We start from the raw sequence: 14,433 nt of genomic DNA on the forward strand, positions 1-14,433 counted from the left end.
TCTTTCTATGGGTAGAACACAAACCGGAGCGATGGTAGTTAGTCCCAAAAGTCAGACACGTACCGCAGATGGCACGGAAACGGAGACCACATAGGTATGACCACAAGCACCTTCCCCAAAAGAAGCGGCTCAAGTCGTGCCTAGAAGCGGGACTACTAAGGAGAGGTCCTAGAAGCTCTTAAGTGGTTCTTCCCAGTCGCCAGCTATGCTGAACTAAACGCGGGCCAGGCGCAGCCCGCGAAACTAATACACGAACTCTTCGGGGTTGAAAGGTCAGGCTGCCTTTCATGGGACGGAGCTCTGTTCTCAACCAGTCGAGGCTATCCTAGGTCGAATGAACCAGGTACCAAAAGAACTACCGCCTAGGGGCCATACGCCAGTCGCGGCCCCCGGAATAGGAACATAGTTGAGATAGCGCGTAGTCATGTAGGTGGTGCTAGGTGAAGTGGTCGAAGCAGAGAAACGCAGGGGTAAAAGAACGAGTTCCGCCCGAGGAGACCTGATAGAGCAGGTCTCGACAAGTGTTGAGCGTCCCGGCAGGCGGAGCAATGGCGCATAATCGCATACGTTCATAACTGGGTTGGCGGGAGAAGGTGACACTCCCACATCGAGAGCGACGCAGGCAGTACCTGCCTTACGTCCTCTCAAAATGGGAACTCAAACAACATGCGGGTTGAACAATGTGTTTTGGGGTCACACCTGACATGGCAACGCGTTCTTGGACGATGACTGCGACTTGCCACAAGGTCCTGAAAAAGGACCGGCGCAGGTTGGCGAGAACGGCATGACCAAGAGCTCAAACCGCCGGTAGAGCGGATCCTCGTGGAGGAACGGTGCCCCAGTGCCCGGGACACCTCGATGCGGACGCGAGCTAAGTGGCAGAAAAGAGCAGAAGTCGAAGACCAAGGTGGGTCTGGCACGGGAGCTTTGATTGACCAGACGAACGAACGCCTGAAGGCGGTGTGCTACAACCATCCGGCAAAGACCAGTTTCGAGCTTCGAGTCCGGATATGCTACAGAAGGACAGTCGCCCAGGCGCATAGAATACTCACCCGCATATGTAACTCTACTGGCCGCTCGCCAACGTGCCCTCTCAGACGCGGGTTAGTTGTAGAAACACTACTACTTAGCCGCCCACGTAGGGCTTGTCTGCCGGGGCGGGTAGGCTGCTAGGTTTAGGCTATTGGAGCTACCAGTGACCACTATCTGGTCAAAGGTGCACGGTACGGGGGGGGATGACTGCGGCGACCACATCCGAAAGCCCTCAAGTGGTTCCACTTGTATGTTACAACTGAGGAGCGGGGATCCCAAACGTCACTCTCATCAACCGGTTGGGGGACCTCGTAAGTCGTTTCGGTTAGACCAAGGCGATCTTTAATAAGAGGCTTCCGGTCTGGCAGAAAGGCCTGGGTCAGAGAACGAGGATCCGCAGTACGGTCTCCGAGGCTAGCACGCATACGAGAGGTAGGGGACATGGCGGGCGCCTTCGACAACGTTCAATGGCCGAACTTGTTGGAGGCGTTGAAAAGACGTGGACTGTCGGCGAAACTATTGAAGATGCTCTCGAGCTACTTCACCGGCAGGCTGGTCGTGATGACGGCTGAGGGGGGCACAGCGAGGAAGGTGCCAACCCAGGGATGCCCCCAAGGCTCGATTCTTGGTCCAGACTGCTGGAACTACGTCATGGATGAACTCCTAAACCAAGCGTATCCGAATGGTTGTGAGATCCAGGCGTACGCCGATGACGTGGCCATACTGGTAACTGGAAGGTCACGCACTGAGATTGAAAGAAAGGCGAATGAAGCAATGGAGACTGTTCAGGTTTGGCTTACGAGGAATCGGATCCAGCTAAGCATCGACAAGTGCTGCTACGTGCTGTTCGGCAACAGCTTGAGTCGCGACCCGACCGTAGGATTCAGCGGCGGCAGAATCCATCGGACGCGGAGCACCAAATACCTCGGTATCTGGTGGGACGAAAAGCTAACGTTCGAAACACACGTAGAGAAAACGTGCCAATCAGCCCGCAAGGGCTTTTGGGCGCTAAGGAGGCACGTCGAGCTGAACTGGGGCGATCCACCTCAAAGTATGAGATTGATTTACGAAGGTGCAACCCTGCCCAAGGTGTTGTATGGGATTGGAGTTTGGGGCGACGCGCTCTCGCGAGTGAAGGTTAGGCGTAGACTCCTGACCTTGCAGCGTCACTGTGGGATCGGAATTGCGGGATGCAAATTCTCGGTCAGTCACCCAGTGACACAACTGCTTGCGTCAGAGCCACCACTTGATTTGGTGGCGCAAGAGCGCGTTGTCATTGAAAGGCTAAAGAAAGGCTGGATCCAGACGGGTACGTATCTCGGAAGAGAATACAGACTTGACGAGAGAACGAACGTCAACGCAGTAAAAAGGAGCCTGCGTGAAGCGACACTTGTCGAGTGGGAGAGTAGATGGCGAGATGACCCTCGTGGCCGCCACACGAGGAAGTACTTTCCCACCGTCGAGAGTAGATTGGGCCTGAAAATCCAATTCACGCGTCAACTCACGGAGATCCTGACTGGGCATGGATTCTTTCGAGAATACAAGCACAGAATACTGCATGACGGCGACGGAAAATGCCCTGAATGCGACGTGATGGACCACCCGGAACATCGCATTCTGGCATGTCGGCGATTCGATGAAGAACGAGAAAACCTCCGTCGGGCATGCTACGACCAGATGCCCGATGTGCCTTGGCCACCCGGATTCGACCGGATGGTACAGCATCCCAGTGTCCGCAAGGCACTGGAAAGCTTCGCAAGGCACGAGGAGGACAGGCCCGTAGGCTAGCAAAGGAATGGCGGGAGGAAAGAAACGGCGGGAAGCAAAGACGGCGAGCGCAGAAAGAGACGTTGGCTCGGCAGTAAGCCGAGTCAACATAGCACTGGCGGCAGAATGAGAATGGTGACGACCAGGCTTGCCTGGTTCAAGAATTCCATGGCGGTAGAAAAAGATCGTGCGACAGCACGCAGGGCAGAGTAAGTCCCATGATGAAAGCCATGGATTCTACTTTAAGGGCGCTCGCGCTCAGGTGTAGGACATCTACGGATGGTCTATATCCGAATCTCATGAAACTGAGTGTTCTTCTCTCAACTATAGAGAGAGTTTTGCACAAAATATGAAGAGACATCAATATAATTATATTACTAAAATCAGTTTTCCCAATGATCCAAGTTTGACTGTACGAAACTAAAAACTCTTATTGTCCCTAAAGAGCTCGAACCCCAAGTCTCTGGATTTCGACTCTATGCATTACCATTAGAAAGCAAAATAAAGCAAAAATAAACTCAAAATTAGGGTTATAACATGAAATACGTACATTACTATCCTTCCTATAGGATAAGGAAAGTAAAAAAGAGGATAGAATGGAATAAGAAAAGGAAAGAACATGTAGGAAATGGAAAAGGAACAAAACAAAAAATAAAATGGACGAAAATTTCAAAGCAGTCTCTTCAAAAAGATGGGAATGGGTTGCCTATGTAAATGAAATACGTAGTGATATCAATAGGGCTTAAAGATAAGGAGTACCTTTGATCAATACAATTGAAAATCCTAAAGCCTGATTTCCACTTTATGTTCCCTTTCTGTCTATGTAATCAATGAAATTATTCTGTGTAATTACCTCTATATTCTAGCATGTATTTAATTGAAATTTTCTATGTATTTAACTTTATCCCATGTATTTAACTGGATTGTTCTATGTATTTAACTGAATTATTCTACGTATTTAATTTGCATTGACGAGGTCCATGAAAAGAGGGGTCATTTTTCGTGCGGTATTCTGTAGAAAAACGACCCCTTTTTTTAGAGACCTCAATTGAAGGGTTTTCATTCAAGAAGGGTTATGAAGATGAAAATCGAGTTTGGGCAAAACGGATTTAAATTTCTTGGTTCCCAATTTTCTATTGAAAAGAGTATCGGGAGAATTTTACAAAAACTTGGGTACCTACCCCCCCCCCCTCTCGCCTTGTTTTACTTCCCCAAATTTGAGGAAGTAAAATAAAATTATCAGTCAGCTGAGGATCTGGCACAGGGGAGCGTGTTGAGGACGAGATTTTTGTGGGAATTTTGCTATAAATCCCACCATTAAAAGCAATAGTACACAGAAAAAAGACGGAAGAACACGCGAAGACTGAAGGATACGAAAACGAAACGTTACACAGATATCTTATATTATAAGAACAAGAACTCATTCACAGTTCACATTTCATAGTTCACACACTGATCGCTCTATCTCGATAAATTCTCTGATGTCAAATAAATTACAACTAAATTTATAGGTAGGCACTTTTTTTCAAGTAAAGGAACTTACATATTGTCGCCTCGTATGATATGCAGGCCAAGTACTACTTGTTCCACTCCAGCAGTTGGACTGTACACTCGTTCATGACTGTCGTCCAGAATAATATTGATAGTCTGATCAAATCCTTTGAGTGTTCCCTGAAAGAATATTAATGAGAGAATGGTAAATGTTGTCATTATGTGTATATCTTGCCTATCGGCTGAGAGATACTACAGGAGGATTAAGCCTAAGACTTGTTCCTTAGATTATTTTATTCATTTTTCTTCTTTGCTTTTCCCATGTTTAGGCAGGGTCAGCATTTTTTGCCAGCCTCTCAATCAGCTGTGTCTATCTTGCCTATCGGTTGAGAGATACTACAGGAGGATTAAGCACAAGAATTGTTCCTTAGATTATTTTATTCATTTTTCTTCTTTGCTTTTCCCATGTTTAGGCAGGGTCAGCATTTTTTGCCAGCCTCTCAATCAGCCTTAGGGTGATTGCTTTTGGGCTGACATTTGATTTTGGCTACAAACAGTTAAGTAATAGTGGATGCCCTTTCCACTCAACCTTTGCTATATCTTCGGGATGGGAAATTTCAAGCTGGTATGTTTTGGCTACAAACAGTTAAGTAATAGTGGATGCCCTTTCCACTCAACCTTTGCTATATCTTCAGGATGGGAAATTTCAAGCTGGTATATTCCCTGATTACCCCAGCCAGACTAAGGACAGTTTGCTACAAAGTACTTAAATTGACACTTGACATTTCTACTTACCACAAAATTCCTACCATCTGCAGTGATTATTGAGACAACACCTGAAAATCTTTTGGTCAAGGAATAATGAGAAACAGAAAGTATTACCCAGCTACCTAGGTATTTTCTTGATTATTTAAAAGTTACTACTTTATTGATAAAAAAAGATAGAATTTAGAATATTAGTTCAAAACCTATTTCCTATTTCAGTTTTGGTTGGCCTTTGAAGTGCCTACCTACGCTTGGAGATAATATATTTTTTTTCCCTTGGGTTTTAGAATTTAATTACAAATTTGTGAAATAAAAAATAAAGGATACGGTTGACATAGCTTTCAAGACCTGCTGCCATTTTGGTAAGCACTTGATTAAGTCAAGGAAAAATGAAAAACAGAAAGTATTACCCAGCTACCTCGGTATTTTCTTGATTAAAAATTTACTACTTTATTGATAAAAAAAAAGATAGAATTTAGAATATTAGTTCAAAACCCATTTCCTCTTTCAGTTTTTGTTGGCCTTTAAAGTGCCTACCTACGCTTGGAGATAATATATTTTTTTCCCTTGGGTTTTATTTTAATTACAAATTTGTGAAATAAAAAATAAAGGATACGGTTGACATAGCTTTCAAGACCTGCTGCCATTTTGGTAAGCACTTGATTAGATTTCCTTCAACTTTTGATAAGTAGGTAAGTACTTGATTAGGATTTGATTCAAAATGGGGATTTCTCAGATATTGAAGGCTGAAACAGAAAAAAAGGGAATACTAAAACACCAGCTTCAAGACATGGGAAAACAACCCATGTAAGGTGAGGAGTAAGGCCATGGCATATAGCATTTTGGATTATCTCAAGATACCTATCTCATGGAAATGGATGAGATATATCACGAACATGTAAATTTAGGAGCACAGTAGCACTCTGCCCTGCCAAGTCAAGACAGTCTGACTGCACTACTACAGATATAATGACTGTATCCCAAGATCTAGTTCAATCCTGGATCAATCTTGCTAGTAACTACAAAATGATCTTTTACAAAGTAAACTCTATCATAAGCGTCAATATGAACAAATTGAAATCCTTGCTGTCTTTATTGTGTGAGTTCTTTAAAACGGGAACTGCCACCGCCGTCTCAGAGGCAATAAAACATATTTTATTAATTCTTGTAGAACAAACTACTCACATTTCTCGCCCATCAACAAAATCAATTAATTATTTACCTAAAAAATAGCTTTTAATCTGAAATTAATTAAGAATAATTTCATCTGATAAGGAATTCAAGGGGTGGAGCGCTAATTGAGGAGCTGGGTGCAAAAAGGGAAATATGGATTTTTGCCCTTTTTGTATAAAACGGGTTTTTGAATAGAACGTGGTGCGCTCTATCTTCCAGCGTTTGAACTGCAGTGATAACTTTTTTTTTTCAATGAGTTACCAGCGTTTTTTGTAAACATACTTTTCAAGGATTTAGATGAAAAATTGAAAACATTAAAGTTAAATATCTCAGTTTGATGATTTTCATTTATTGCCCCTTTTTGCACCCAGCTCCTCAATTGTACTTAAAAAGTTCGCCCTAGGCGGGAATCGAACCCGTGACCTAGCGTTTACAATGCGCTACCTCTCATACTAATCAGGCTGGCTGGAACCTAACGTTAATCTCTCCGACTCTTGCAACTAGGTGTTCTGGTACTCATACTCACTGGTTACTAATCGTTTTCTTTTCAGTAGCTCCCTGTGTAGATGGGCTAAGTGTATACTGTACTTACCAAACTGAGCAGGATCAACACACAGGCTACAGTGGCCAGAATGAACATAAGTTCGGCTCTCTCCACATAATCTCGACAGAACAGCTTGATTTCATGCGACTCGCACACTTTCATGTCCTCTGGACGAATATTGTTTGGGAAGAAGAATGCTGGAAAGAACAAGATGATATTCAGATAGGAGAAGACTTTTTTGCGTAAAATAGAGTGATTTGGTGTCAAAATTTTCGAAGGAAGTTCCATGGGAAGGCAAAATAAATAATGAATAAAAAAAGTCTGAAAATGTCTCTGATAAAATCATTTAAATCCTGAATTATGTCTTTAATGTCTCTTGTTTTTTTTTCTTTCTTTTTTCTTAAAAAAAAGGTCTGACAGAGCGAATTGTAACTGCTAAAGTCTTATCGTCCTGAAAGCAAAGAGAGAAGGATAGGGGAAAGTCCGCCGTTCCGAGAACGAATCTTATCCATTCAGAGTAAAATCCACCCCGAGCGGGAATCGATCCCGCGACCTAGCGCCTACAAGGCAGAAATGTCACCCTCCAAGCTAACTAGGCTGGCAATTTCTGAATAAGTCACCGGTAAAACACACCACCTTCCATAGTTACAAGTCTTGGAAGAAACAACAAAGGGTGGGTACTTACGGAACTGTGTGAAGTCAATGCAATGATTTTCGGTGTGTACAAGAGGGTTGGAGCACAGCTGCCAGAATACGGTGAACACAAATGTGATAAGAACAAGAACACAGAGCATGATGATCCAGAATAATTGCAGTATGTAAGTTATACCCATAAACTGTAAAATGTAGGTAGAAAGGGAGCAAATATCAGTGCTTACTCTAAATGGGATATATCAGTAAGCAATGGAAAAAATAAAATAATCATAAAATACAATGATATCATGAATTTTTCGTGGTAACACAGAGCTTCTTTGCAACTTTTTGTGGATATCACAGCATTACTAAGTACCTCCTTTGCATTATATTTCCATACTTCAATAATCTTTGTACACTAACAATGCTACCACAGGTCACTCCTTAATTAAAGTAACTACCCAGTACCCTCCCAAGGCTGAATGCTTCCTAAACTCCAAGCACAGACATAATTGCTTACTGTTACATGCTTTTCAGACACTTAATTGCACCAAGCACAGATAAAAAAAAAAAACTTCTGCCCCACCAGGAATTTAATCCAGGACCTCTGGCATGCAAGCCCATAGAAAATACTTACCACTGCACAAGAGATGCGACCACTAGCACGTGCACGCCATGCTCTGTACACTTTATGTCTTGTTGCTCCAGTGGCAAGAAATCCGATGAACAAGATCATCACTCCTAATGCTCCCATCCCAATGCCAAGGATGACAAAGATAAGACGAAGTGTTCTTAGCCTAAAATAAAATGAAATAGGTACATATAAATAAGAAAAATAGTACTTAGGTACTTAAATAATTGAGAAATCCTGACATACATACCATGGTGTTGTGGTGTTCAATTTCTGTCCAAGACAAAATTTTATCTCTGACTTGCCTATTTATCATTTATGGTTTGAAAATTTATTTTATAATTAATCAAAGAACTGTAGGAGTTAAGTGGATAGTGGACCTTCTTTTTTGTTCTCTCTTTAATTCACAACCCAATGTCCAAATCAAGTATGCTGCAATGTCCACTCAACCACCAAGGTTGTTGGTTTTTTTTTTTTTTTTTTTTTTAAAAAAAAAAAAAAAAAAAAAAAAAATGAAGCATTAATGAAATTTTGGTTTTTCATTGAATACGTTAGGGTTTTAGAGCTTTTATCTCTCTCGATATTCTGGTTTAGGGTGCAGAAATGCAAGTTCCATTCAAACTATCTACATATAAAATTTGCAAATGTTGCGGATATTAGGTTTAATCTTTAATGGAAGCGACACAACATATGAGTGCATAAACTTCGTATCAGTGCATTTGTATATAGTCTACTAATGCTGCTATAGTTGCGATAGCGTCATGTGGAATTCTACATAAATATCTTATACCGCAGTTGCATTAACGCCGCACAATTAATTTAATTTTATACAATGTGACCTTTTTTTAATGGCAGAAAGCAGGGATGAGGGCACTTTAACACAGCGCACGAGTCTGGTGGTAATGTAGCTTTTACGCTATACCAGTCGTTCAAAGTGTCAAGAGGGGCTTTTCAGTTTGTAAAAGTAATTAATGATTGAAAGCCGAGTAAGGCTTGGGATTTTTTATTATTATTATTACTAGGAATTTCACCCTACATCCATGTTAGGGAAGCATGTTTTTTAAGTCTTCTATATGTTGGCACACTATAATAAATCTAAATAAAAAAGTCTTCTATCAAATTCGTTTTTTATATTGGCCTGAACGGTCACGAACAATTTCTCCAAAGGCTACAATTTAGTACGAGTACGAATAGCAAGGTAAATTCCATGTTTCAAATGTACTGTACATTGTTTGTTTGTTTGTAGAAACGTGTTCTGATGGGTACGGGTTGACATTATTTACCTCTTGCTCTTGTTTCACAGTAACTCTCAAGCCATTTATCTGTTACTGAGCTGCCGTGCTAAGCAAAAATGCCGTATGTCAAAAAAATTGGTTTTTGGTGCCAAATGGTTCCTATGATCCTAATTTTTGATCCTATATTTTTTTCCTAATCCTAAACCCCTTAAAACCACTAAAACATGTTGCTATATATCAAAAATGTATGTTTGCCGTATAGATTGAAATCTTTAAACTCAATTTCCCAAAAGTAGGGTTTTTTGACATACGGCATTTTCGCTTAGCATAGCAGTGAGTTACTTTTATGGAACAAAACCATGAGTAGCTAATGTCTCTCTCTCTCTCTCTCTCTTTCCTGCCTAGACATTCTGGAAGAAAATTCCATGTCCCATGCAAACTGGATTCCATCTGAGTTTTAAGTTGAGGCACAATACATGGGACTATGTTAAGCTTCTTCAGGGTAAAATAACAGAGCCATCCTTTTGGACAAGGTGAATTCCATGTTTCAAATGTACTGTACATTGTTTGTTTGTAGAGACATGTTCTGATGGGTACCACTTGACATTATTTAACTCTTGCTCTTGTTTGACAGTAACTCTCAAGCCATTAATTTATCTGTTACTGAGCTGCCGTGCTAAGCAAAAAAACACTGTATGTCAAAAAAGTCAATTTTTGGTTTTTGGTGCCAAATAGTTCCTATGATCCTAATTTTTTTTCTTTATCCTAAACCCCTTAAAAACCACTAAAACGTGTTGCCGTATGTCAAAAACGTATGTTTGCCGTATAGATTGAAATCTTTAAACTTGATTTCCTGAAAGTAGGTTTTTTTGACATACGGTGTTTTCGTTTAACACGGCAGTGAGTTACATTTATGGAACAAAACCATGCCTAGCCAATGTCTCTTTCTCTCTCACTCTCCTGCCTAGACATTGTTGAAGAAAATTCTATGTCCCATGTAAATTGGATTCCATCTGAGTTTTAAGTTGAGGCACAATACATGGGACTATGTTAAGCTTCTTCAGGGTAAAATAACAGAGCCATCCTTTTGGTGTAACAATTAGCCTGTTAGCTTAGCATGAAGTGCAAAAGTCTACCATTTTATAGAAATCCTAAATAATATATGAAAAAAATCAAACTTACCCATGGTAGGTTTCTGATTTGCCTTTCCTGGATCAATTATGATAGAATGAATCACCCAAGTAGGTATTTGTTTTATAGAAATCCTAAATAATATATGTGAAAAAAATCAAACTTACCCATGGTAGGTTTCTGATTTGCCTTTCCTGGATCAATTATGATAGAATGAATCACCCAAGTAGGTATTTGTAAGCAATTTAATTGAAATTGACACTTCTTGGCTCTTCTTTCTTTAGTAGTGGAGAGGGCAGCCTGTTAGCTTAGCATGAAGTGCAAAAGTCTACCGTTTTATAGAAATCCTAAATAATATGTGAAAAAAATCAAACTTACCCATGGTAGGTTTCTGATTTGCCTTTCCTGGATCAATTATAATAGAATGAATCACCCAAGTAGGTATTTGTAAGCAATTTAATTGAAATTGACACTTCTTGGCTCTTCTTTCTTTAGTAGTGGAGAGGGTGATATCCACATAGAATTTCCTGGGCAACTCCGCCTTGATACTGGTGTTTTATTCTTGAAAATAAATCGTACACAAAGTAGACAGTTGATCAGTAATGAATTAGCAATTTAAAGCAATTTTCTTCTTGGTTTTATGGAAAAATGGAAAATTAATTCATTAAACTTTCACTTTTGGAAAATTCATGCTAATTTTCCAAAATTTCCACTCTTTTGTTGTTTACAAAAACGGGGCAAGGAGGTTAGAATGGTCCCGATTACGGTGTGTTTAAATTAAAAGTGAAGCTCAAAAAGTGTTCAAGGAGGTTGAATTGTACCTGATACAGTAGTTTTCAAATGAAAAGTGAAGCCCAAAACGGGAAACCAGTGAGTGTGGTACCTCTGTACATTGTACCACAGAATATACTGATACCGATAATGCACATGAAGGTTGCTATTAGAGTGGCGTAGGGAATCCTTGTGATAACACCCTCTAGTCGATTACCTGTTGATCACAAAATTAGAAAAGAAAAGTTATGAGTCAGTTCCCACTTGTCATGAGTTTCACCCAATTTTTCTGAATGTCCTGTAGGCAATGTACTTTGAGAGAGTTCCCACTACACATGACATAATTTTTTCACAAGCAAAAAGTGGGAATGGGCTCTTAGATGAATGAGCAAGGTAAATTCCATGTTTCAAATGTACTGTACATTGTTTGTTTGTTTGTAGAAACGTGTTCTGATGGGTACGGGTTGACATTATTTACCTCTTGCTCTTGTTTCACAGTAACTCTCAAGCCATTTATCTGTTACTGAGCTGCCGTGCTAAGCAAAAATGCCGTATGTCAAAAAAATTGGTTTTTGGTGCCAAATGGTTCCTATGATCCTAATTTTTGATCCTATATTTTTTTCCTAATCCTAAACCCCTTAAAACCACTAAAACATGTTGCTATATATCAAAAATGTATGTTTGCCGTATAGATTGAAATCTTTAAACTCAATTTCCCAAAAGTAGGGTTTTTTGACATACGGCATTTTCGCTTAGCATAGCAGTGAGTTACTTTTATGGAACAAAACCATGAGTAGCTAATGTCTCTCTCTCTCTCTCTCTCTTTCCTGCCTAGACATTCTGGAAGAAAATTCCATGTCCCATGCAAACTGGATTCCATCTGAGTTTTAAGTTGAGGCACAATACATGGGACTATGTTAAGCTTCTTCAGGGTAAAATAACAGAGCCATCCTTTTGGTGTAACAATTAGCCTGTTAGCTTAGCATGAAGTGCAAAAGTCTACCGTTTTATAGAAATCCTAAATAATATAGAGCAGCCATTGGAGTGTCTTTTGAGGTTGTCCTTTCTTGAAAAAGATTTCCCATATTCATTGCAAGTGAATTTACTCACAGTTTCATCAGAGGGAGGCTTCATAGAACAAAGCTTGTGATGTCAACTCAGATTTGACACCTTCATTAGCTTTCCACAGAACTCACACAGCTTCATCTTCCTTGAACTGATCTCGTACCAAGACAGACACACGTTAGATACCTCAAACAAGTCAATCCAGCAGGGACTATAGAGACATTGACTTGACAGTAGACAAAAAAGAGTATAGGTATTTTATAGTAGGTAACAGAAAGTACAGAAACACTCACTTGTGACTTGAATTAGCGCAAGAATAAAAAGAGGTTTGAGAAAACTAATTATTAGGTAAGTACCTACGAAAAACGAAATTTTACTTCAAATTCTTCAAAAGTTGTGAGGTCTTGAGAAACGAGAAACAGAAAATAAAATTTATAAAAATTACAAGTCAAAAATAAACAAAGAATTCATGGTGGGAAAGGGACGTTTTATGAAAAGTAAAATCCCATCCCCCTACTGTTGTCATGGGATTTTTCTCGAAAAATCTCGTCCTCAACACGCTCCCCTGTGCTAGATCCGTCAGCTGATCGATTTCAAACGCCAAGCACCAAACATTTCGCACAAAAGTGGGCCAAAAATGGAACAGCAACGAAGGACCAAGGAAGGAACAAGAAGAGGAATACAGCAAAAGATAAGATTAGAGATTATTTTATCAACGCATTATCAATATTCATTGATTCAATCGCCTTTATCAATTTATCATTCCCAGTAGTCAAGTTTGAAGTGTTGGGAGGAGGCTGCTGTGATTAGTCATAGCAACACATCATTTCTACCGATAAACAGCATTTCATTGGAACAGAGTAACAGAGACTCCCTACTAGTTCTAGCAATAAACTGAAGTTGTCAATTATTTTCTATCCATTTGCTCAGAACTGAACACTGAACTCAGAAGTGTTACGAATTTGTTTACATGTTTCTCATGATTGTGTAGGCTGGCAGTGTTTTTTTTTTGCTAATTAAGGTTGGACCTAAGAATACTAGTTTTACAAGTGTTTGTGACCACAGTTTGTGTGGGGCTATGTGTTGCTTCATTACTTGATTAATATTCTATGAAATCTTTTGTGCAAAATGGACACTGACTATCAGCCTAATTTTCCAGGGATCCGAAATGCCATTGGTAAGTTGTTCATATGAGTAGAACTTATCTATCCCTGATTAGCTAATGAGTCAAGTGTCAGAATTCGTTAATCCACTGTTGCCTTATCCTTATCAGATATGAATTTAAGATCCTGTATTTATTTTATTCAAGTTCATAGGCAAAAGTCATGAGGTAAATCAGACTTAATCTACTTGTCTAATATGAATTTTAATAGGTCTATATTGTAAAAAATATATTCATGTTTTTCAGCTTCCAATAATGATGAAGAAACTCCTTACCCCAGTCTGTCAGACTTCCATGACTACGAACCCAACTTAGAATTTGATGATTCAGAGTTACAGGCTTCTTTGAATGGAGGTTAGTATGCTGTGCCTTTTCTTTCTTGTAGTAGGACATTTTTCTCAGTGTTGTGCCCTGAGATTGAAACTATTAAACTCATAGTAGGTATCTTTCTTACCTACCTAATCTAAAAGCCATGTTCTGACTAAACGTATGCCCTATCTTTTGATAATATTCATATTCCCCTCCCTTTAATAAACACACAACTCCAACTTTCAGAAAGAGGGTAGTGAAAATAAAAGGAGAAGACATGTACCTAGATTTTTTTGTTGTACGAATATCATTTTCTTAAAATGTTACAAGCAAACATCTTTATTTTTATTTGATTTTCTACAGATGCTGAAGAAATTAAGGTGTTTGACACCCCAGTTCCATTTGACTATCTTGAATCACCAGTGTCCGATGGGACCATCGAGGAAAACTTTGAAGAGGAACTTATCAATGCTCCAATGGGACAGCTGGATAGTCTTGCTGCAACTTGTACTGATGCGGTATCTAGAAGTCGTAGAAGAAAAAGAAAAAATCCGTTGGTCCTCATTTTTGCTGCTCTATGACTTTGAAACATCATCCAAGTAAGCGCAACTGATCTATCCACATCTGTTTCTTTCTCCCTCAGCTCTGGAGACAGAGGGTCTGTTTCGACGATCGGCAAGTGTTGCACTGGTACGTCAATGTCAGACGGCCTGTAATAACGGAG

At 40.1% G+C, this 14,433-nt stretch overlaps 3 protein-coding genes across 4 annotated transcripts in view; 1 reads left to right on the plus strand and 2 right to left on the minus strand.

Annotated features, from left to right (window-relative positions):
• The window catches only part of LOC103520963 (U6 snRNA-associated Sm-like protein LSm8), a 12,220-nt gene extending 6,417 nt beyond the window's left edge, over positions 1 to 5,803 (minus strand). The window contains exons 1-3 of one of the 2 annotated variants that reach the window (XM_008486063.3): positions 5,672 to 5,803; positions 5,086 to 5,126; positions 4,343 to 4,470 (exon numbers count right to left, since the gene is read on the minus strand). In XM_008486063.3, the coding sequence (XP_008484285.1) occupies positions 4,343 to 4,470; positions 5,086 to 5,126; positions 5,672 to 5,702 (200 nt within the window). In that variant the 5' untranslated portion in view covers positions 5,703 to 5,803. Of the gene's footprint in view, positions 1 to 4,342; positions 4,471 to 5,085; positions 5,127 to 5,382; positions 5,427 to 5,671 lie in introns of those variants that run through there. The other variant, XM_008486062.3, reaches the window with a different exon arrangement.
• A 1,017-nt stretch (positions 5,804 to 6,820) lies between these two features.
• Positions 6,821 to 12,379, minus strand: LOC108253890 (neuronal membrane glycoprotein M6-a; the record flags this gene model as incomplete). Its single annotated transcript, XM_017448670.1, is given in 5 exon segments — positions 6,821 to 6,969; positions 7,458 to 7,608; positions 8,043 to 8,254; positions 11,271 to 11,390; positions 12,370 to 12,379. Coding segments are annotated over 5 exon segments (642 nt in total), but the record flags the coding sequence as incomplete, so codon positions are not given.
• A 473-nt stretch (positions 12,380 to 12,852) lies between these two features.
• On the plus strand, positions 12,853 to 14,227 carry LOC103520964 (rho GTPase-activating protein 68F; the record flags this gene model as incomplete). Its single annotated transcript, XM_008486064.2, has 3 exons — positions 12,853 to 13,415; positions 13,647 to 13,754; positions 14,073 to 14,227. Coding segments are annotated over exons 1-3 (312 nt in total), but the record flags the coding sequence as incomplete, so codon positions are not given.
• Positions 14,228 to 14,433: the final 206 nt, after the last annotated feature.

This window comes from Diaphorina citri, unplaced genomic scaffold, assembly GCF_000475195.1.
Source record: "Diaphorina citri unplaced genomic scaffold, Diaci psyllid genome assembly version 1.1 scaffold4329, whole genome shotgun sequence".
Classification (NCBI taxonomy): Eukaryota; Metazoa; Arthropoda; class Insecta; order Hemiptera; family Psyllidae; genus Diaphorina; species Diaphorina citri.